Genomic DNA, 21,110 nt, shown 5'->3' with positions numbered 1-21,110 from the left:
GCCTGTAATCCCAGCACTTTGGGAGGCTGAGGTAGGTGGATTACCTGAGGTCAGGAGTTCAAGGTCAGCCTGGCCAACATGGTGAAACTCTGTCTCTACTAAAAATACAAAAAAATTAGCTGGGCGTGGTGGTGGGTGCCTGTAATCGAGGCTACTCAGGAGGCTGAGACAGAAAAATCACTTGAATTTGGGAGGCAGAGGTTGCAGTGAGCCAAGATTGCACCATTGCACTCCAGTCTGGGTGACAAGAGCAAAACTCCATCTCAAAAAGTTAAAATAATAATAATAATAAAAAGCTTCTCAGTTGACTGAATTCCTCTCTTCTGTAACCCTTGATAACTATATGCACTTTCTTAGCCCGCTTTTCTTTTTGCTGACACGATTGCTGCCAAGAATAACGTAAAGCTTCATGGACTGGAAAGTTTAAATTCTTTCTCTATCCTGTTTTGTTTTTAGACAGGGTCTCACTCTATCTCCCAGGCTGGAGTGCAATGGCACAATCGCAGCTCACACCTCAAACTCCTGGGCTCAAGTGATCCTCCACCTCAGCCTCCCAAATAGCTGGGATTACAAGGTATGAACGCCGTGCCTGGCTTCTTATTTCAGATAAACAAAAGATTAATAATTGCTTATTTCTTAGGTTTTCACTATAGGTTACTAAAAGTTAAAATTCTAACATATCGTAAAGTAGAGATAAGCAGGAAAACAGTTCTATATATAGAATACGTAAGAAAACTAAGATGTGTTTTGGTAAGAAAGGTTATAAGAAAAACACAAGGATGTGGTTTTGTCAAAGGAAAAAGTGATTTTGACTACTTCAGAGGTTATTTAAAAGTGATATTAAGTTGAAAAAAAGATGGCAAAGAAAAAATGAATACAGAAAGTTGGGAAAAGGAAGTGAATGAGACAATTCTAAGAGGTTATAAAAGATTTATGGAAATCTTGTGTGGTCAAAGCTGACTTGAGACTGGATGGATCTGTTTAAAAGATTTCACTACAATTAATAGTAATACCCTGATGTAACTGGTTTTCTCTTTTCAATAAGATTTCATGTAGTATTAATAAGAGATAACAAAATATTTTATCAATTATCTTTTAAGTTGGAAAAAAAAAAAAAGATATTCTGTTGGCCTCATGCCGTTTTCATCATGTCTTCTGACTGCTGAGAAAACTGAGTCTCAGGCAGGGCGTGGTGGTGCACACCTGTGGTCCCAGCTACCAAGGAGGTTGAGGTGGAAAGATCACCTGAGCCTGGTGGTTAAGGCTGCAGTGAGCCCTGACCGCACCACTGCCTGAGCAATGGAGTGAGACTCGGTCTCAAAAAAAAAACCCCAAAAACCCCAACCCCCAAAACCAGAGTCTTCTATCAAAAGATAAAGGTTTTTGCTTTTTGAAACCTTTGAATTATTAATTTGATTAAATGAGTAACTTACTTTGTGATCTTATTTTGATATCAAGTGTTTTAAACCTCTGATATTTGACATACTTCCTAAAATCAAATTTTAAATTCTAAATTAGTCTTTTTTACTTCAAAAAAAAAATTTTTGTTTTGAGACAGAGTCTCGCTCTGTTGTCCAGGCTGGAGTACAGTGGTACAATCTCAGCTCACTGCAACCTCCACCTCCTAGTTCAAGCAATTCTCTGCCTCAGCCTCCCGAGCAGCTGGGATTTCAGGCGCCCACCACCACGCCTAGCTAATTTTTGTATTTTTAGTAGAAAGGGGGTTTCAACATCTTGGCCAGACTGGTCTTGAACTCCTGACCTCGTGATCTACCCGCCCTGGCCTCCCAAAGTGGGATTACAGGCGTGAGCCACTGTGCTCTGCCTAAAGTATACTTTTTTTTGGTTTCAGACAGAGTCTCGCTCTGTCGCCCAGGCTGGAGTGCAGTGGTAAGATCTCGGCTCACTGCAAGCTCCGCCTCCTGGGTTCATGCCATTCTCCTGCCTCAGGCTCCCGAGTAGCTGGGACTACAGGAGACTGCCACCACACCTAAATTTTTTTTTTTTTTTTTTTTTTGAGATGGAGTCTCGCTCTGTCGCCCAGGCTGGAGTGCAGTGGCCGGATCTCAGCTCACTGCAAGCTCCGCCTCCCAGGTTTATGCCATTCTCCTGCCTCAGCCTCCTGAGTAGCTGGGACTACAGGCGCCCGCCACCTCGTCCAGCTAGTTTTTTGTATTTTTTAGTAGAGACGGGGTTTCACCGTGTTAGCCAGGATGGTCTCCATCTCCTGACCTCGTGATCTGCCTGTCTCGGCCTCCCAAAGTGCTGGGATTACAGGCTTGAGCCACTGCGCCTGGCCTTTTTTTGTAGTTTTAGTAGCGATGGGGTTTCACCATGTTAGCCAGGATGGTCTTGATCTCCTGACCTCGTGATCCTCCTGCCTCAGCCTCCCAAAGTGCTGGGATTATAGGCATGAGCCACCGCGCCTGGCCTAAAGTATACTTTTGTAAGCAAAATTGAAACACTGGACCAGGTGTGGTGGCTCATTCCTACAATCCCAGCACTCTGGAAGGTTTGAGACTCCTCTGAACTCCAGAGTTGCAGAACAGCCTGGGCAACACGGCAAAACCCTGTCTCTTTCTTACTTACTTACTTACTTATTTACTTATTTATTTATTACTTATTTGTCTCCAAATCTGAATGAAACCTGAAAATGGTTATTATTGTCACCCATCCATTAGGTGTAATTATGGTTGCTTAAACTATGGTTCATTCATTCAACCACAAACATTTGTAAATGCCCAACAGTGTTCTTGCCTGGCAGCCTCTATGAGACTGAGCCCCTCACTCCCCCAAACTGGAAGGGCTGACTGTGTCATCTCCCAGAATCCAAATTCTCTTTCCCTGGCCCTAGCTAGTCAAGCCCTGAGTTTGTGATGTTACCTCCTGCCTCTGCCGTCCCCTCCTAACTCTGACAATCAGTAATCCTGTCTCCATTAGTGCATGTGTCACCCTGTCCTCCGTGCCCTTTCTCGACACGGCAGCTAGAATAGAGTGCTCGAGAACATCAACCACATTCCTGCTCCAAGCCATTCAAGGAAGAAATACAATCCAAACCATCGCACGGCTTCAACAGGTTCTTGCAGCATGGGCACAGAACTCACGCTGCTCTCTAAGGCCCCCAGGCCCAGTGTGACCTGGCTTTGCCCCTCCCCATACCACCTGCACCCCAGACACAGTGGCCTCCGCATCAGGCCTGTTTTGTCAACTACAGACTACGTGAGACATGCACACGGTATCTGACACACAGAACATCCACATAACCAGCATGCAGAATCCTGAGTCACAGCACCCCCAGGTCACAAAACGTGACACTGCTAACCATGGCGCCACGCTGTCCTCTCCGAAGAGGTAGCCATTGCTCTAGTGTTTGGAGTAATTAGTCCACCATAGTTTTTGGTAATTTCATGATTTCTCTATGGCATCCTAAATGGTAGTATGGTTGTGCTGTGTGGCCTCGTATCGAGGGAACTGCACTGTATGTACATGGTCTTACAGCTTCTTATTTCACTCAACATCATGTCTGTGAGAGTTCTCCATGAGCCGGCAGTCTGTTCATCTTCGCTGCGGTATGAACACGGCAGTGAACACGTAGCTACTGCTTGCCTCCTGCTTGTCCCGCCCCCCGGGGACATGCAGGAGAACCTCTCAGCTGTTCGCTGGCTTGCATGGGAGGCACAACTTCAATTTTGCTAGATTCTGCCAAACTCTTTTTTTTTTTTTTTTTGAGACGGAGTCTCGCTCTGTCGCCCAGGCTGTAGTGCAGTGGCTGGATCTCAGCTCACTGCAAGCTCCGCCTCCCAGGTTCACGCCATTCTCCTGCCTCAGCCTCCCAGGTAGGTGGGACTACAGGCGCCGCCACCTCGCCCGGCTAGTTTTTTGTAGTTTTTAGTAGAGACGGGGTTTCACCGTGTTAGCCAGGATGGTCTCGATCTCCTGACCTCGCGATCCACCCGTCTCGGCCTCCCAAAGTGCTAGGATTACAGGCTTGAGCCACCGCGCCCGGCCCTCAAACTCTTTTCCAAAGTAATTTAACAGTTATGCTCCCCGGAGTGGTGGGTAGGGACTCCCGTCACTCCACGCCTTCCTCCAGCAGGAGAGGGAGGGTTCACTGGCTGCAAACCCATGAAACAGCAGCACCTCCCCTGGTCTTGCCATCGGCTCCTTGGTCAGGCTGAATTTGTAGTTTATTGGTCAAAAGCTTGCTGTGGGATCCTAATCTTTTGCCTTTGTTTTTTTTGTTTGGTTTTGGGAGAAAGGATCTCTCTGTTGCTTAGGCTGGAGTGAGGTGGCATAAGCATAGCTCACTGAAGCTTCAAACTCCTGAGTTCAAGGGATTCTCCTGTGTCAATTTCCTGAGTAGCTGGGACTAAAGGCATGTGTCACCATGTCTGGCTATTTTTTTTTATTTTTTGAGACAGAGTCTCCCTGTCACCCAGGCTGGAGTGCAGTGGCCCAATCTCGGCTCACTGCAAGCTCCGCCTCCCGGGTTCACGCCAGTCTCCTGCCTCAGCCTCCCAAATAGCTGGGACTACACGCGCCCGCCACCACGCTCGGCTAATGTTTTGTATTATTTGTAGAGATGGGGTTTCACTGTATTAGCCAGGATGGTTTCGATCTCCTGGCCTCGTGATCCACCCTCTCGGCCTCCCAGAGTGCTGGGATGACAGACATGAGCCACGGCACCTGGCCCGTGCCTGGCTAATTTTTAATTTTTCTGTAGAGTTGCGGTCTATGTTGCTCGGGTTGGTCTCAAACTCCTGGCTTCAAGCAATCCCCTCGCCTTGGTCTCCTAAAGCACTGGGATTACAGGCATGAGCCGCTATGGCCAGTCCTTGACAGCTTTATGAAACTAGCCCTTCCTATCTTTGGATAATGAATCTCTGTGATTTAGATCTTCTTTAATGTTTTCCAGTAAAGTTTCATAGTCTTTTGTATGCAAGTCTTATGCAACTTTTGTCACATTTATCTGTGGATACTGCAGAGATTTTGGTGCTATTATAAACACTCTTTTAATTTGAGCTACATTTCTAATTATCTGTGGTGTGGGTGTAGAGAAAAATAAGTTTTTTTTTTTTTTGAGACGGAGTCTCGCTCTGTCGCCCAGGCTGGAGTGCAGTGGCCGGATCTCAGCTCACTGCAAGCTCCGCCTCCCGGGTTCACGCCATTCTCCTGCCTCAGCCTCCCGAGTAGCTGGGACTACAGGCGCCCGCCACCTCGCCCGGCTAGTTTTTTTTGTATTTTTTAGTAGAGACAGGGTTTCACCGTGTTAGCCAGGATGGTCTCAATCTCCTGACCTCGTGATCCGCCCGTCTCGGCCTCCCAAAGTGCTGGGATGACAGGCTTGAGCCACCGTGCCCGGCCTTTTTTTTCTAATTTAAAAAAAACCAGGGTCTCGCTGTTGTCCAAGCTAGAGTGCAGTGGTGCCATCTTGGCTGACTGTAGCCTTGATCTCCTGGGCTCAATCCTGCCACTTCAGCCTCCTGAGTAGGTGGGACCACAGGTGCACGTCACCACATCTGGCTAATTATTTTATTTTTTGTAGAGACAGTATCTCGCTATGTTGCTCAGGTTGGTCTCAAATTCCTGGACTCAAGTGATCCTTCCACCTTAGCCTCACAAAATGTTGAAATTACAGGCATGAGCCACCGTGCTCTGTTTAAAAACAAAAATTAACAAAAGCAAATAACTTCTGTACTGATCCTACACAGTTAGCCCCTTGCTGTCAGTTCTTTTATATTTCCTATGTAGACAATTAGATCACCTGTAAAACTGAGTTTTAGTTCTTCTTTTCTACTCCTTTAGCCTAGGAATTACAATTTAAGGTTGAATGTAAAATACTTTTTTTTTTGGAATCTACTGATCCATGATCATATGGCTCTTTTTCATATATTAATGTAGCAACTAACATTAGTGGATTTTCTAGATGGGTGCGGGGGCTCACACCTGTAATTCTGGCACTTTGGGAGGCTGAGGTGGGCAGATCACTTGAGGCCAGGAGTTCGAGAACAGCCTGGGCAATGTGTTGAAACCCCGTCTCTACAAAAAGAAGAAGAAAAAAAAATTAGCCAGGCATGGTGGCACGTGCCTATAGTCCCAGCTACTTGGAGGGCTGAGGTGGGAGGACTGCTGGAGCCTGGGGAGGTCAAGGCTACAGTGAACAGTGATTGTGTCATGGCACTCAAGCCTAGGTGACAGAGTGAGACTCTGTCAGAAGGGAGGGAGGAATGAAGATTTTTTTTTTTTTTTGAGACCGATTGTCTTTCTGTTGCCCAGGCTGGAGTACAATGGCGCAATCTTCGTTCACCGCAACCTCCGCCTCCCAGGTTCAAGGGATTCTCCTGCCTCAGCCTCCCAAGTAGCTGGGATTACAGGCATGCGCTACGACACCTGGCTAATTTTGTATTTTAGTAGAGACGGGGTTTCCCCATGTTGGTCAGGCTGGTCTCAAACTCCCAACCTCAGGTGATCCGCCCGCCTCAGCCTCCCAAAGTGCCAGGATTATAGGCGTGAGCCACCACGCCTGGCCAATAAAGTGAATTTTCTAATATGAAACACTATTTGCGTTCCTGGGATAAACCAATTTGGTCATGGTATACTGCTTTTTAAAATACACTGCTACTGGGTTTGGTATATTAATTTGTTTTTGTTTTTTTTTTTAAATTACACCGATGTAGGTATGATAATATTTTTGAGAGGGAGTCTTGCTCTAGTTGCCCAGGCTGGAGTGCAATGGCATGATCTTGGCTCACTGCAACCTCTGCCTCCCGGGTTCAAGCGATTCTCCGCCTCAGCCTGCTGGAAAATATTTTCTTTAGGATTTTTGCATCTAATATGAGCGAGACAAACCTGCGATTTTTCCTTTTTTCTGGTATTGTTTTGGGCAGATTTTGGTATCAAATTTTACTTGTCTCATAAGACAAAGTAGGGAGTATTCACTTGTATGTATGCTGTCTCACTCATTTAAATGCACTAGTAGAGTTTGCTCACGACTGGATAATTCATTCTTTGAAAGTCTGAAAGTTTGGTAGAATTCTCGGTAAAACTGTTAAAATGTAGTTTTCTCACTGAGACTTACAGCTATTGTTTTCATTTCTTTAGTAGTTACTGGACCATTTAGGCTATTTTTACCTTGGGTTGATTTTGCATTTCATAGTTTTAAAGTCAACTGTAATGAAGTTGTTCATAGTGTTCTCTTATTTTAATCTCTCCAGTATCTGTAGTTATTTCCTCCTTTTCACGTATACATTTATAAAATTAAAAAAAAATTTTTTTTTTTTTGAGACAGGGCTCTTGTCACCCAGGTTGGAGGGTAGATGCACAATCTTGGCTCACTGCAACCTCCAGCTCTTGGGCTCAAGCCATCCTCCCACCTCAGCCTCCTGAGTAGCTGGGACTATAGGCGCATGCCACTACATCTGGCTAATTTTTTTGTAGAGACAGGATTTCACCATGTTGCCCAGGCTGGTCTTGAACTGACCTCAAGTGATCCACCTGTCTTGGCTTCCCAACGTGCTGGGATTACAGGCATGAGCCACAGCACCCGGCCAAAACTGTTTTTATTTTATTTTTTATTTTTTTATTTTTTGAGACGGAGTCTCGCTCTGTCGCCCAGGCTGGAATGCAGTGGCTGGATCTCTGTTCACTGCAAGCTCCGCCTCCCGGGTTCACGCCATTCTCCTGCCTCAGCCTCCCGAGTAGCTGGAACTACAGGCGCCTGCCACCTCGCCCGGCTAGTTTTTTGTATTTTTTTAGTAGAGACGAGGTTTCACCGTGTTAGCCAGGATGGTCTCGATCTCCTGACCTCGTGATCCACCCGTCTCGGCCTCCCAAAGTGCTGGGATTACAGGCTTGAGCCACCGCGCCCGGCAACTGTTTTTATTTTTTTGTTTTTTAATTACAGACATTTTCACACACACACAAAAACGGATAGTACAGTATAATGAACATAGCCATCACCTGACTTTGATCATTATCAACATCCTAATTCTTCTTCCATCTAATTATGCTATATTTTGTGTCTTTTTTTCCCTATTATTCTTAATCTGTCTCCTAAAGATTTATTCGGTGTTTTCAATCAATCAAATTTTAGCATTGTTGATCTTCTCTACCAAGTCTTTGTTTTCTATTTCATTATCTCCCTTATCTCCTTCTTTATATATTCTTTGGGTTTATTCTGTTGTTCTTTTCCTAATTTCTCAAGGGAAATCTTTAACTCAATATGTTCCAGGATTTTTAAAAACGAATTTAGGCAATTATAGCCTTATATAAACAGCTCTAAAAAGTTAACTTTTTTCGGCATCCCACAGGTTTCCATATGCAATATTTTAATTATCTTTTAGTTCTGTGTATTTAAAAATTTTGACTCTCTGGGTGTGGTGGTTCACACCTGTAATCCCAGCACTTTGGGAGGCTGAGGCGGGTGGATCACCTGAGGTCAGGAATTTGAGACTAGCCTGGCCAACATGGTGAAACCTCATCTTTACTAAAAATAAAAAAAAGTAACTGGGCATGGTGGTGGGCACCTGTAATCCCAGCTACTTGGAAGGCTGAGGCAAGAGAATCGCCTGAACCCGGGAGGCAGAGGTTGCAGTGAGCGGAGATCACACCACTGCACTCCAGTGTGGGCAACAGACTGAGACTCTGTCTCAAAAAAATAAAAAAGACTGATTTCTTACTTGACTCATGAATTTAAACTTCTATACTTTTAGATTTCCAAATATTCTGTGATTTAAAAATTGATTTATAATAAATCTCTGATTAAAATACATTGTGGTTAAAGAACACAATCGATATATGTATCTATTCTTTGGGGAAAAAAAATTTTTTTTTCAGACAGGGTCTTGCTCTGTTGCCCAGGCTCGAGTGCAGTGGCGTGATCATAGTTCACTGCAACCTCAAACTCCTAGGTTCAAGTGATCCTCTGGCCTCAGTCTCCTGAGTAGCTTGGACAACAGGTGCATGCCTACCTCACTTTTTTTTTTTTGAGACAAAGTCTCTCTCTGTCATCCAGGCTGGAGTGCAGTGGTGTGATCTCGGCTCACTGCAACCTCTGCCTCCCAGGTTCAAGCGATTCTCCTGCCTCAGTCTCCTGAGTAGCTGGGACTACAAGCACTCATCACCATGCCCAGCTAATTTTTGTATTTTTAGTAGAGATGGGGTTTCACCATGTTGGCCAGGCTGGTCTCGAACTCCTGACCTCAAGTGATATGTCTTGGCCTCCCAAAGTGCTGGGATTACAGGCGTGATCCACCAGGTGCAGCCTCTAGTCCAGTTTTGTTGTTTTTATTATAATACAAATGAATGCTTAATCACACCTGTAATCTCAGCACTTTGAGAGGCCAAGGTGGGTGGATCATTTAAGGTCAAGAGTTTGAGACCTGCCTGGCCAACAGAGTAAAACCCCATTTCCACTAAAAATACAAAAATTAGCCAGGCGTGGTGGTGGGCCCCTGTAATCCTAGTTAGTCAGGAGGCTGAGGCAGGAGAATTGCTTGAACCTGGGAGGTGGGGATTGCAGTGAGCCAAGATCACACCATTGCACTCCAGCCTGGGCGACAGAGACTCCATCTCAAAAAATAAAATAATGAAATAAATAGGCCGGGTATGGTGGCTCACGCCTGTAATCCCAGCACTTTGGGAGGCTAAGGCAGGTGCATCACCTGAACTCAGGAGTTTGAGACCAGTCTGGTCAACATGGTGAAACCCCATCTCTACTAAAATACAAAAATCAGTCAGGTGTGGTGGCGGGTGCCTGTAATCCCAGCTACTCCGGAGGCTGAGGCAGAAGAATTGCTTGAACCCGGGAGGCAGAGGTTGCAGTGAGCTGAGATCGTGCCACTGCACTCCAGCCTGGGTGATAGAGCGAGATTCCCTCTCAAAAATAAAATAAAATAAAACAAAATTTTGTTACCATTAATTCACACAGTAGATAAAACATTATAGAACATATAGCACGGATAAAATTTGCCCATCAGGAAAACAGCAAGTATCTAAAATGCCACTTTTCTTCTTAAAAGCATACTGCTCCAGTGTGTTCAACCATCAGCATATGTGAGGGTCACCCGGAAGGCTTTCAATAACACAGATGCTGGCCCCTTCCCAGAATCTGATCCAGCAGGTCTAGGGAGGGGCCTGTATCCCCAGGAGACGCTGCTGGCCCAGGATACCTTGAGAGTCACCACCTCGGAAGTGAGACAGCCAGCTGGTGGGGAGGGGTAGGGGGAAGCCACTGCCATCAACTATTTTTCTAGCATGTGAGGGGGAGGAGAAGTGACTGTGAGTGCTGGGAGTGGGGGAGGGGGGTGTGTGGCTGGCCTGTCCTGCTACAAGGCTCTTCAGTAGCCAGGTTGCATGGCTTGCTTGATGTAACTTCGTCTAAGACAACTAGAAGTGCCGCGGAAAGACAGAAAACCAAACATGTATGGCAAGCACACGATCACCATGGTTTCAGACACACAGCCTCCACATTTACCTTTTGAAATACTCCACTTCCCTCTCTGTCTCATCCATATCCACACTGTCTAGGTCAATATCTTTAGGTAGAAAGACATCATCTGTAAAATAAAAGAGAAGCAGCAAGTCAAATTACAGTAGCAGGCTATCTTATCAGAACAGAAGAAATCATTTGGCTTCGCTCAATTTAAACAACTTCAAAAATTGTACATGTTTTTCTAAAACAAGGTTTTACAGAAGGCCAAAGGAGGACAGATCTCTGGTGTGTTTATGAACATCCAGGTCTGACCCGGAAACTGCGGAACTCACAGGTCTGCTAAGCAAAGCAACCGTGGCTTTAGGTCCCATTAGAAGACATGTCTGCTAGAACCTAGACTCCCCATGTGACTGGTCATTACATGACAGGCAGCCCATCAGAGAGCCCTTTAGCAAGAACATTCCCAGAAATCTAAACTGCATGCAAGCCCAGGGACTGCCCAAAGTTTCTGCTGGTGTCAGGCAGAGCATAGCTGCCAGCAGAAGCTATCCAGAGGGCAGGCCCATATTAAGGAAAGTGCCATTCCTCCAATGTGCCCTCGACCGGAAGAGGACCCAGACATCAACCGTACAGGAAGGCGGTTCTCCCAGGCATTCACCTCACCCATATGACATCCAGAGATTTCATCAAAACTTTACTTTTCTTTTTTTTCAGATGAAGTCTCACTCTGTCACCCAGGCATGATCTCGGCTCACTGCAACCTCCGTCTCCCAGGCTCAAGCAATCCTCCTGCCTCAGCCTCCCGAGTAGCTGGGATCACAGGTGCGCACCACCAGGCCTGTGTAATTTTTATATTTTTGGTAGAGACAGGGTTTCACCATGTTACCCAGGCTGGTCTTGAACTCCTGGGTTCAAATGATCCACCCACCTTGGCCTCCCAAAGTGCTGGAATTACACGTGTGAGCCACTGTGCCTGGCCAAACACTTTCAAGTTGTTCCAAACAAATATCAAGGCTACATTTCATGCTGCAATTACACAACCATCTTTGAAAACAGGCAGGATAGGCTGGGCGCGGTGGCTCAAGCCTGTGATCCCAGCACTTTGGGAGACCGAGACGGGTGGATCACGAGGTCAGGAGATGGAGACCATCCTGGCTAACACGATGAAACCCCGTCTCTACTAAAAAACACAAAAAACTAGCCGGGTGAGGTGGTGGGCGCCTGTAGTCCCAGCTACTCGGGAGGCTGAGGCAGGAGAATGGCGTGAACCCGGGAGGCGGAGCTTGTAGTGAGCTGAGATCCGGCCACTGTACTCCAGCCTGGCGACAGAGCGAGACTCCGTCTCAAAAAAAAAAAAAAAAAAAAAGCAAACAGGCAGGATAGCAGGGAAATCATTGAGGATTACTCAATTTCCTAGACTCTCAGGCAAGTTTGAGAATTTCTACTCCTCTGTTCTGTTCTGGTCACTCATCTAATTCAATCTTGAGCACCTTCCCGGGGCCTTATCTGAGCCTTGAGTATCAAAGAGACTCCAGCAGCACACATCTGGGCTGGGATGGGGTGGGGGGTGCAGTGCACACAGCATCCAGCCCCATCAATGTGAACAAAGAGGACAGGAACCACTGACATTTCTTTGTTAAAGGTGAGTCTCCATTTCCCCGCAGTCCTCAACACGGTGCAATTTTTCAGAACCTTTAATAAACACTCCATTTCTTTCTACCACTGGGGAATTGCCATGGTAGCATGAGGCATGTTTTACTTGCATAATAGCTAATATTTTTGACGACTCACCCAGCACCAGGCAAGTGCTTTCAAATGTGTTTGTTCACAGAAATGTCACTTACAAGTCTCTCTCTAAGGACCTGCTCTATCACAGCCTTGGCTACCTCGGATCCCAACTGTATCCCTGAGTGCACACAGTAGGGTGGACGCCACAGTCACTGGTGCCACTGGGGACTGGGTGGTTTAGGAATGAAGGCTGGGTGTGCTCAGGGAAAGGCCTGGGAAAGTCAACCTTTGGTAATCTACACTCAGGAGGAAGGGAAAGATTAGGTTAAAGGAAACGCAGTCAATGGCTCAATCCTGGCACAGAATAGCGGATGTGACTGGAGAGTGAGGACAGCCCCCAGCCACAGCAGGCTGCACATGTTTGTACAGAGAGGTGCTTCAGGGTATGGGAAAGCATTCTGAGTCTCCATTTTTAAAAACTCAAGCAGCAGAAAGCAAGCACAGAACACTGTCCACTGACCCAGGAAACTGATGCACAAGCAAGGGTGAGAGGGGGCCGGAGCATTTCCAGATGTACAAAAAGTGAAGGTCTAAGAAAGCATGATGTCAGCAGCCACTCACAAGAAGTTCTGGAAGAACACGGCTCCAACTTGAGAAGGAAACAGAGTGGCATGTCTGCTGGAAGTGCTGTCATAATAAAGAGATCTCTAATATTCTCTTTTCCTGACTAGAACTAGAGTAATCAGTCTATAAAATCTTAGTGTAAGAAAAACATGAAACTCAACTTGAACCAATTTGGTATCAGGAAGAAATTTTTTACAACTACCACACTATATTACACAGGAGAAATCAGCTGATCCAGGGATTTTATATCCAACCAAACTATCTGTTCACTGACAATACAACAGGCCAAAGCTTACTTCTCCAGAGCTCAGGGACTTCTGTGGCCCCACTCAAGGCCACTGCCTGAGGATGAGCTTCACCAACCTGAAGACTCCTGGGAACACTCAGCAGAGGCAAGCAGGAGCCCTGTTGTAGTAAACTGTGTACTTACGAATATCGTGTGTTCTGACAGAGCAGAAACAACACAAATGAAAAATGGGGCCGGGTGCGGTGGCTCATGCCTATAATCCCAGCACTTTGGGAGGCTGAGGAGGGCAAATCACGAGGTCAGGAGATTGAGACCACGGTGAAACCCCGTCTCTAATAAAAATACAAAAAATTAGCCGGGCGTGGTGGTGGGCGCCTGTAGTCCCAGCTACTCGGGAGGCTGAGGCAGGAGAATGGCGTAAACCCAGGAGGTAGAGCTTGCAGTGAGCTGAGACTGTGCCACTGCACTCCAGCCTGGGCGACAGAGCAAGACTCCATCTCAGAAAGAAGAAAAGAAAAAAAGAAAAGAAAAGAAAAGAAAAAGAAAAGAAAAGAAAAGAGAAGAGAAGAGAAGAGAAGAGAAGAGAAAGAAAAAAGAAAAGAAAAGAAAAGGGAAGACGAGAGACAGGGAGACAGGAAAAGAGCAAAACACAAAGAATGGAATCCACTCACTGCCTGCTGTGGAGGCAATGAGTGGGTGTCAGAGGACCTCCTAATGCCAACATGGCAGGCCACAAGGGGGTACACAGGGAACCCAGGCCCAAGGAGCATGAGTGGGGTATGCAAGTCTATAGGAATGCACTCGGAGAAAAGCACCAATTTTCCTAATACCTCTAATTTTTTAAAAAATTTTCTGATATGGAGTCTTGCTCTATTGCCAAGCTGGAGTTCAGTGGCATGATCTCAGCTCATTGCAACCTTCACCTCCTGGGTTCAAGTGATTCTTCTGCCTCAGCCTCCTGAGAGCTGGGACTACAGGTGCACGCCACCACGCCCAGCTAACTTTTGTATTTGTAGTAGAGACGGGGTTTTCACCATGTTGGCCAGGATGGTCTTGATCTCCTGACCTCATGCTCTGCCCGCCTCAGCCTCCCAAAGTGCTGGGATTACAGGTGTGAGCCGTGCCTGGCCATTTTTTTTTTTTTTTTTTTTTTCTTTTCTGAGGCAGTCTAGCTCTGTTACCCAGGCTGGAGTGCAGTGGCACAATCTCAGCGCACTGCAACCTCCACCTCCTGGGTTCAAGCAATTCTCCTGCCTCAGCCTCCCAAATAGCTAAGACTACAGGTATGCACCATCACGCCCGGCTGATTTTTGCATTTTTTAGTAGAGATGGGGTTTCACCATGCTGGCCAGGCTGGTCTTGAACTCTTGACCTCAGGTGATCTGCCTGCCTCAGCCTCCCAAAGCACTGGGATTACGGGCATGAGCCACTCCTGGCCCCCAAATTTTTTTAGAAATAAAAAAGCAAAAAAACTCACAACACACACACACGAAAAACACACAGTAAATATAAAATACAGAAATTATAAAATAATGACAGGGTTGAGACCAACCCCATAGCTATATCACTAAGTGTGAATGGGCTTAACTGACTGAAGAGAAGATTTTCAATTTGGCTCACAAAGCAAACCTGAGGTTTGCTTTGAGAACGACCTAAACCCAAGGCACTCAGGAAAAGGCTGGAAACAAAGGGCCAAGGACAAGGCTGCCTCCTCAGGCAAACGGACCGAAGAGAGCAGGGGCAGCAATCACAATGCAGACAGAGCAGGATCAGGCCGCAGGCACAAAGCACAACCAGAAGGTGGCCGCTTCTCAACACAAAAAGCCACAAGTAACTAAGAATATATCACAGGAATGTGCACCAAACCACACAGAAACAGGAGATGCAAGAAAAACAGAAACGTATCAATAATAAGCCACAGGGCCAGGTGCGGTGGCTCATGCCTGTAATCCCAGCACTTTGGGAGGTCGAGGCGGGCAGATGACGAGGTCAGGAGATCGAGAACATTGTGGCTAACATGGGAAAACCCCGTCTCTACTAAAAATACAAAAATTTAGCCGGGCATGGTGGTGGGTGCCTGTAGTCCCAGCTACTTGGGAGGCTGAGGCAGGAGACTGGCGTGAATCCGGGAGGCGGAGCTTGCAGTGAGCCGAGATCGTTCCACTGCACTCCAGCCTGGGAGACAGAACGAAACTCTGTCTCAGAAAAAAAAATAATAATAATAATAGTAATAAGAAGCCACAGAGGACAGACCATGAGGACACAAAATAAGGATATACAGAAGACCTAAACAACAGAATTAATGTATCATGGAGGTATATACATATATGTATCTCCATATGTAAATACATATGTATATATATACCCACTCACAGTGAACTCTATACCAAGACCCAAGAAAATATACTTCTATCAAGTACACATGGAGGAGTTACAAAAGCTGACATACACTGGGCCTCAGAAAGTAGCAATAGGTTTTGCAAAACAGAAAAACAATATTCTCTGATCGCAATGAAAAAAACCTATAAATTATTAACAATAAAAAAGTTTCTCCTACCTGGAAACTTAAAGCTGCCTATTACACTATCGAGTGAAAGAAAAAAAAAACATGGAAATTACAGAATTTCTTTTTTTTGGAGATGGAGTCTCACTCTGCCTCCCAGGCTGGAGTGCAGTGGCACAATCTCAGCTCATCGCAACCTCTGCCTCCCAAGTTCAAGCGACTCTCCTGCCTCAGCCTCCCCAGTAGCTGGGACTACAGGCACGTGCCACCACACCCAGCTAATTTTTGTATTTTTAGTAGTAAATAGGGGGTTTCTGAACTCCTGACCTCAAGAGATCGGCCTGCTTCGGCCTCCCAAAGTGCTGGGATTACAGGCATGAGCCATGGCGCCCAGCCCAGAATTTCTTTAAAAAAAATAATGGAGGCTGGGGGTAGTGGCTCACACCAGTAATCTCAGCACTTTGGGAGGCCAAGGCAGGTGGATCACATGAGGTCAGGAGTTCAAGACCAGCCTGACCAATTTGGTGAAACTTCGTCTCTACTAAAAATACAAAAATTAGCCGGGCATGGTGGTGCATGCCTGTAATCCCAGGTACTCAGGAGGCTGAGACAGGAGAACTGCTTGAACCCAGCAGGCAGAGGTTGCAGTGAGCTTGAGATCGTGCCACTGCACTCCAGTCCGGGTGACAGAAAGAGACTCCATCTCAAAAACAAAACAAAACAAAACAAAAAAAAGGAAAAATTATCTATCAGACTCCATGGGATATGGTTAAGAAAAAGATCAGAGGAAAGTTCCATGTGCTGAACACTTTTATCAATAAACATGGAAGAAAAAAACAAAATGAACTAAATTTCTAAATTAAAAAGTTAGGAAAAACCCCCTACAAAGTAAAACCAAAGAAAACACAGAAAGAAAACAAAGACGAAAGCAGAAATTAACGAGGTAGGCTGGGCACGGTGGTTTATGCCTGTAATCATGCACTTTGGGAGGCCTAGGTGGGCGGATGGCTTGAGCCCAGGAGTTTGAGACCAGGCTGGGCAATCTGGCAAAATGCTGTTCCTACAAACACTACAAAAAAATTAGGCAAGTGTGGTGGTGCCCAACTGTAGTACCAGCTACTTGAGAAGGTGGTGGGGGAAGATCACCCGAGCCTGGGGAAGTTGAGGCTGCAGTGAGCCGTGATTGTGCCACTGCACTCCAGCCTGGGCAATGACTGAGACTCTGTCTTAAAATAAAAAATAAAAAAGAAAGAAAGGAGGTAAAGAAAAACAGTAGGCTGCGTGCAGTGGCTCCCACCTGTAATCCCAGCACTTTGGGAGGCCAAGGTGGCTGGATCAGGTCAGGAGATGGAGACTATCCTGGCTAACATGGTGAAACTCCGTCTCTACTAAAAAATACAAAAAAGTTACCAGGCGTGGTGGTGGGCACCTGTAGTCCCAGTTACTGGGGAGGCTGAGGCAGGAGAATGGCGTGAACCCAGGAGGCGGAGCTCAGTAAGCTGAGATGGCGCCACTGCACTCCAGCCTGGGCAACAGAGCAAGACTGTCTCGGAAAAAAAAAAAAAGAAAAACAGTAAACCTAAATAATAAATTAACAAGATTTTAAGAAACTAACAAAATACACAAACCATTAACTTAGGCAAAATAGGGAGAAAGGAAAAATATACAAACTAAGAAATGACAGGTGAAAATAGTCATTGCAAAGAAATTTAAAACTATGATGAGCCTACCTTGCAAATATCTATGTAAATAAATTTGAAAATCTAGTTGAAAAGAATAATTTACTACAGAAAGATGGTTTACCATAATTAACCTCACTAGAGATAGAATAATTTCCAGAGATGAGAGAAGAGTGCTAGCAAGGACCACAGAAAACACACCAGGTCCACGGGGCTTGCAAAGGGATTTCTATCAAACCTTTAAAGCCTGGATGGTCCCAGAGTGAACTGTTCCAGATCACTGAAAATGTAGAGATGAGTTTTCACCATGTTGGCCAGGCTGGTCTCAAATGCCTGACCTCGTGATCTGCACCCCCCTCGGCTTTCCAAATGCTGGGATTAGAGGCACGAGCCACTGTGTCCAGACAAAAACTTCCTACTTCTTTTTATGAGGCAAGTATAATATTGATACTCAAAGCTAATACAGACAGAACAAAAACGGAAGTCACAGACCCATCTCTCCTAAAAATAATACAGGTGTACATATATTAAATAATGTAAACAAATCCCAAAACAAAAGAATATACCACAATCAAGTGAGCTTTATTGCAGGAATTCAAGTTCAGTTCATACTTAAAAATCAAATAACATAAAACACCATATTAATACGTCTAAGAAGAAACATCATGGTTATCTCCACAGATGCTAGAAAACCTTTAAAGTTTAACACCCATTCCTCATGAAAAACACTCAAGAGATGAGGAATCGCTGGATATTTTTTTAACATTAAATTTTTTTAATGTGGCTAATTTCAAATAATTATCTTATAATATATAAACCTGAACCCTAAAGCCAACATCTTACTTAATGTGGAAACACCAGAGACATTTCTGTTAAGATCAGAAAAGATGCAGTTAAGTAAAAGAAAACAATTAGAGGCATAAGAATTGAAAAAGTAGAAGTAAAGCTTTCTCTGTTTGTACACATATATAATAGAATGCCTGGAAAACCCCAGAGAATCAACAGCAAGACTCAAACAATAAAACAATTCAGTAAAGTAGAAGATAAAAAGTTAACATATAGGCAGGGCGAGGTGGCTAACATCTGTAATTCTAGCACTTTGGGAGGTCAAGGAGGGCAGATCACTTGAGGTCAGGAGTTCGAGACCTGCCTAGCCAACATGGTGAAACCCCATCTCTACCAAAAATACAAAACTAGCTGGGTGTGGTGGTGTGCGCCTATAGTCCCAGCTACTCAAGAGGCCAAGGCAGGAGAACAGCTTGAACCCAGAAGGCGGAGGCTGCAGTGAGCCAAGATCACACCATTGCACTCCAGCCTGGGTGACAAGAGTGAAACTCCATCTCAAAAAATAAATAAAAATAAAAATAAAAAAATAAAGTTAACATACAGCCGGGCGTGGTGGCTCACGCCTGTAATCCCAGCACTTTGGGAGGCCGAGATGGGTGGATCACCTGAGGTCAGGAGTTCGAGACCAACTTGACCAACATGGTAAAACTCTGTCTCGACTAAACACAAAAAATTAGCTGGGCGTGGTTTTGCTTGCCTGTAATTCTAGCTACTTGGGAGGTTGAGGCAGCAGAATCACTTGAACCTGGGAGGCAGAGGTTGCAGTGAGCCAAGATTGTACCACTGCACTCCAGTCTGGGCAACAAGTGAAACTCCATCTCTAAATAAATAAATAAATAAAATCATACATATATAAATCAATAGCTTTCACACACAAATAACCAGGTAGGGCAGCACTATCCAACAGAAATACAATCTGAGACTGGGCGCAGTGGCTCATGCCTGTAATCCCAGCACTTTGGGAGGCTAAGATTGGAGGATCACTTGAAGTCAGGAGTTCGAGACTAGCCTGGCCAACATAGTAAAACCTGGTCTCTACTAAACAAAAATTAGATGAGTGTGCTGGTGCGGCACCTATAATTCCATCTACTTGAGAGGGTGGGGCATGAGAATTGCTTGAACCCGGGAGGTGGAGTTGAACCTGGGAGGTAGAGGCCGCAGTAAGGCGGAGGTTGCAGTGAGCCAAGATTGCGCCACTGCACTCCCGCCTGGGTGATGGAGTGAGACTCTGCCTCGAAAGAAATAAAGAAAGAGAGAGAGAGAGATAGAGAGAGAGAGAAAGAGAGAGAATCTGAGTCTGAGCCACACACATAAGATTTTTCTAAAAGCCACATTAAAAAAAAAAAGTTTTTAAAGAAACAGGTGAAATTAATTGCAGTAATATATTTAATTAAATCTACGCAAAATAGTAGGATTTAAACATGTAACCAATATTAAAAATTATATTGAGATATTTCACTTTTTTTTATTCACAATAGGTTTTCAAAATCCAGTGTATATTTTACACTTATAACACTTCTCAATTTGAACTGGCCGCATTTCAAGTGCTCAACAATAACATATGACTAGTGGCTACTGTATTGGATAGTTCAGAATTAGAAAATATAATAGTGGAGAAACTCCATTTAAATTAAAAACAAAGGTGATTAAATGCTGAAAAATAAACTTAGTAAGAAATGTGAAAAATACATAAGAGAAAATTTAAAACATTCCTGAATGACCCGAAAGTAAACTTGAACAAATGGAAAAACATCTCTTGTTCTTGGAAGAAATGATCAATATCATAAACACATCAATTCTCCCTAAATTAATGTACAAGTACAATGCAATTCCAATAAAGATACCAACAAGTTTTGCTTTTTTTGTGGGGGGAGATGGAGTCTCACTCTGTTGCCCTGGCTGGAGTGCAGTGGAGCAACCTTGGTTCACTGCAACCTCTGGATCCCGGGTTCAAGCAATTCTCCCGTCTCAGTCTCCCAAGTAGCTGGGACCACAGGTGGTAGCCACCACGCCTGGCTAATTTTTTTTATCTTTAGTAGAGACGGTGTTTCACCATCTCATTGGCCAGGCTGATCTCCAACTCCTGACCTCAGGTGATCCGTCCACCCAGGCCTCCCAAAGTGCTGGGATTACAGGTGTGAGTCACCACACCCAGCCCCAACAAATTTTTTTTTTTAAATGGAGCCAGACACATTGATGCTAAAGTTCATATGGAAATACAAACAAGAAATAGCCTGGGAAATACTGAGCTGGAAAAGCTGTTAGGAGAGAATAGCCCTACAAGATATTAAAACATGTAGAGCCTCTAAAAATAACTAAATGTAATAATGACACAAGTAAACAGAGAGGAAAGGAAGAGAAATTCCAGAAACAAACCCAAGTGAATATTGAAATTCACTGTAGGACAGGCCGGGAACAGTGGCTCACACCTGCAATCCCAGGACTTTGGGAGGCCAAGACAGGCAGATCACCTGAGATTGGGAATCTGAGACCAGCCTGATCAACAAGAAGAAACCCCGTTTCTACTAAAAATTCAAAATTAGCCAGGCATGGTGGTGCATGGCTGTAATCCCAGCTACTTGGGAGGTGGAGGCAGGAGAATTGCTTGAACACAGGAGGCGGAGGTTGCAGTGAGCTGAGATCATGCCACTGTAGTCCAGCCTGGGCAAAAACAGTGAAACTCTGTCTCAAAAAGGAAAGGGAAAGGGAAAGGGAAAGGAAAGGAAGGAATTTATTGTAAGACAAAGGTGGCATCTTGAATCACTGGGACAAGATGATTTTATCATTTTTTTGTTTTTGTAGAAACAAGGTCTCATTATAGACCAGTCTGGAGTGCAATGGCACAATTATAGCTCACTGTAATCTCAAACTCCTGGGCTCATGTGATTCTCCTGCCTCAGCCTTCCACGTGGCTGAGATTACTGGTGTGCACCACCACGCCCTGCTGTTTTTAAAAAAATATCTGTAGAGATGAGGTCTCACTATGTTGCCCAGGCTAGTCTCAAACTCCTGGGGCTCAAGTGATCCTCCTGCTTTGGCCTCCAAAGTGCT

General features: G+C 45.0%; 1 protein-coding gene across 5 annotated transcripts in view; it reads right to left on the bottom strand.

Annotated features, from left to right (window-relative positions):
• FAM193A (family with sequence similarity 193 member A) overlaps positions 1–21,110 on the bottom strand; it is a 197,212-nt gene that overhangs the window by 7,893 nt on the left and 168,209 nt on the right. For all 5 annotated transcript variants that reach the window (XM_033213510.1, XM_033213511.1, XM_033213508.1 and 2 more), the window contains one exon: positions 10,475–10,556. In XM_033213510.1, coding sequence (XP_033069401.1) covers positions 10,475–10,556 — 82 coding nt within the window. The remainder of the gene's footprint in view (positions 1–10,474; positions 10,557–21,110) is intronic.

Source organism: Trachypithecus francoisi, unplaced genomic scaffold (genome assembly GCF_009764315.1).
Source record: "Trachypithecus francoisi isolate TF-2019V2 unplaced genomic scaffold, Tfra_2.0 Lachesis_group1, whole genome shotgun sequence".
NCBI lineage: Eukaryota > Metazoa > Chordata > Mammalia > Primates > Cercopithecidae > Trachypithecus > Trachypithecus francoisi.
The sequence above is the reverse complement of the archived record's forward strand: the minus strand, read 5'-3'. Positions and strand labels throughout refer to the sequence as shown.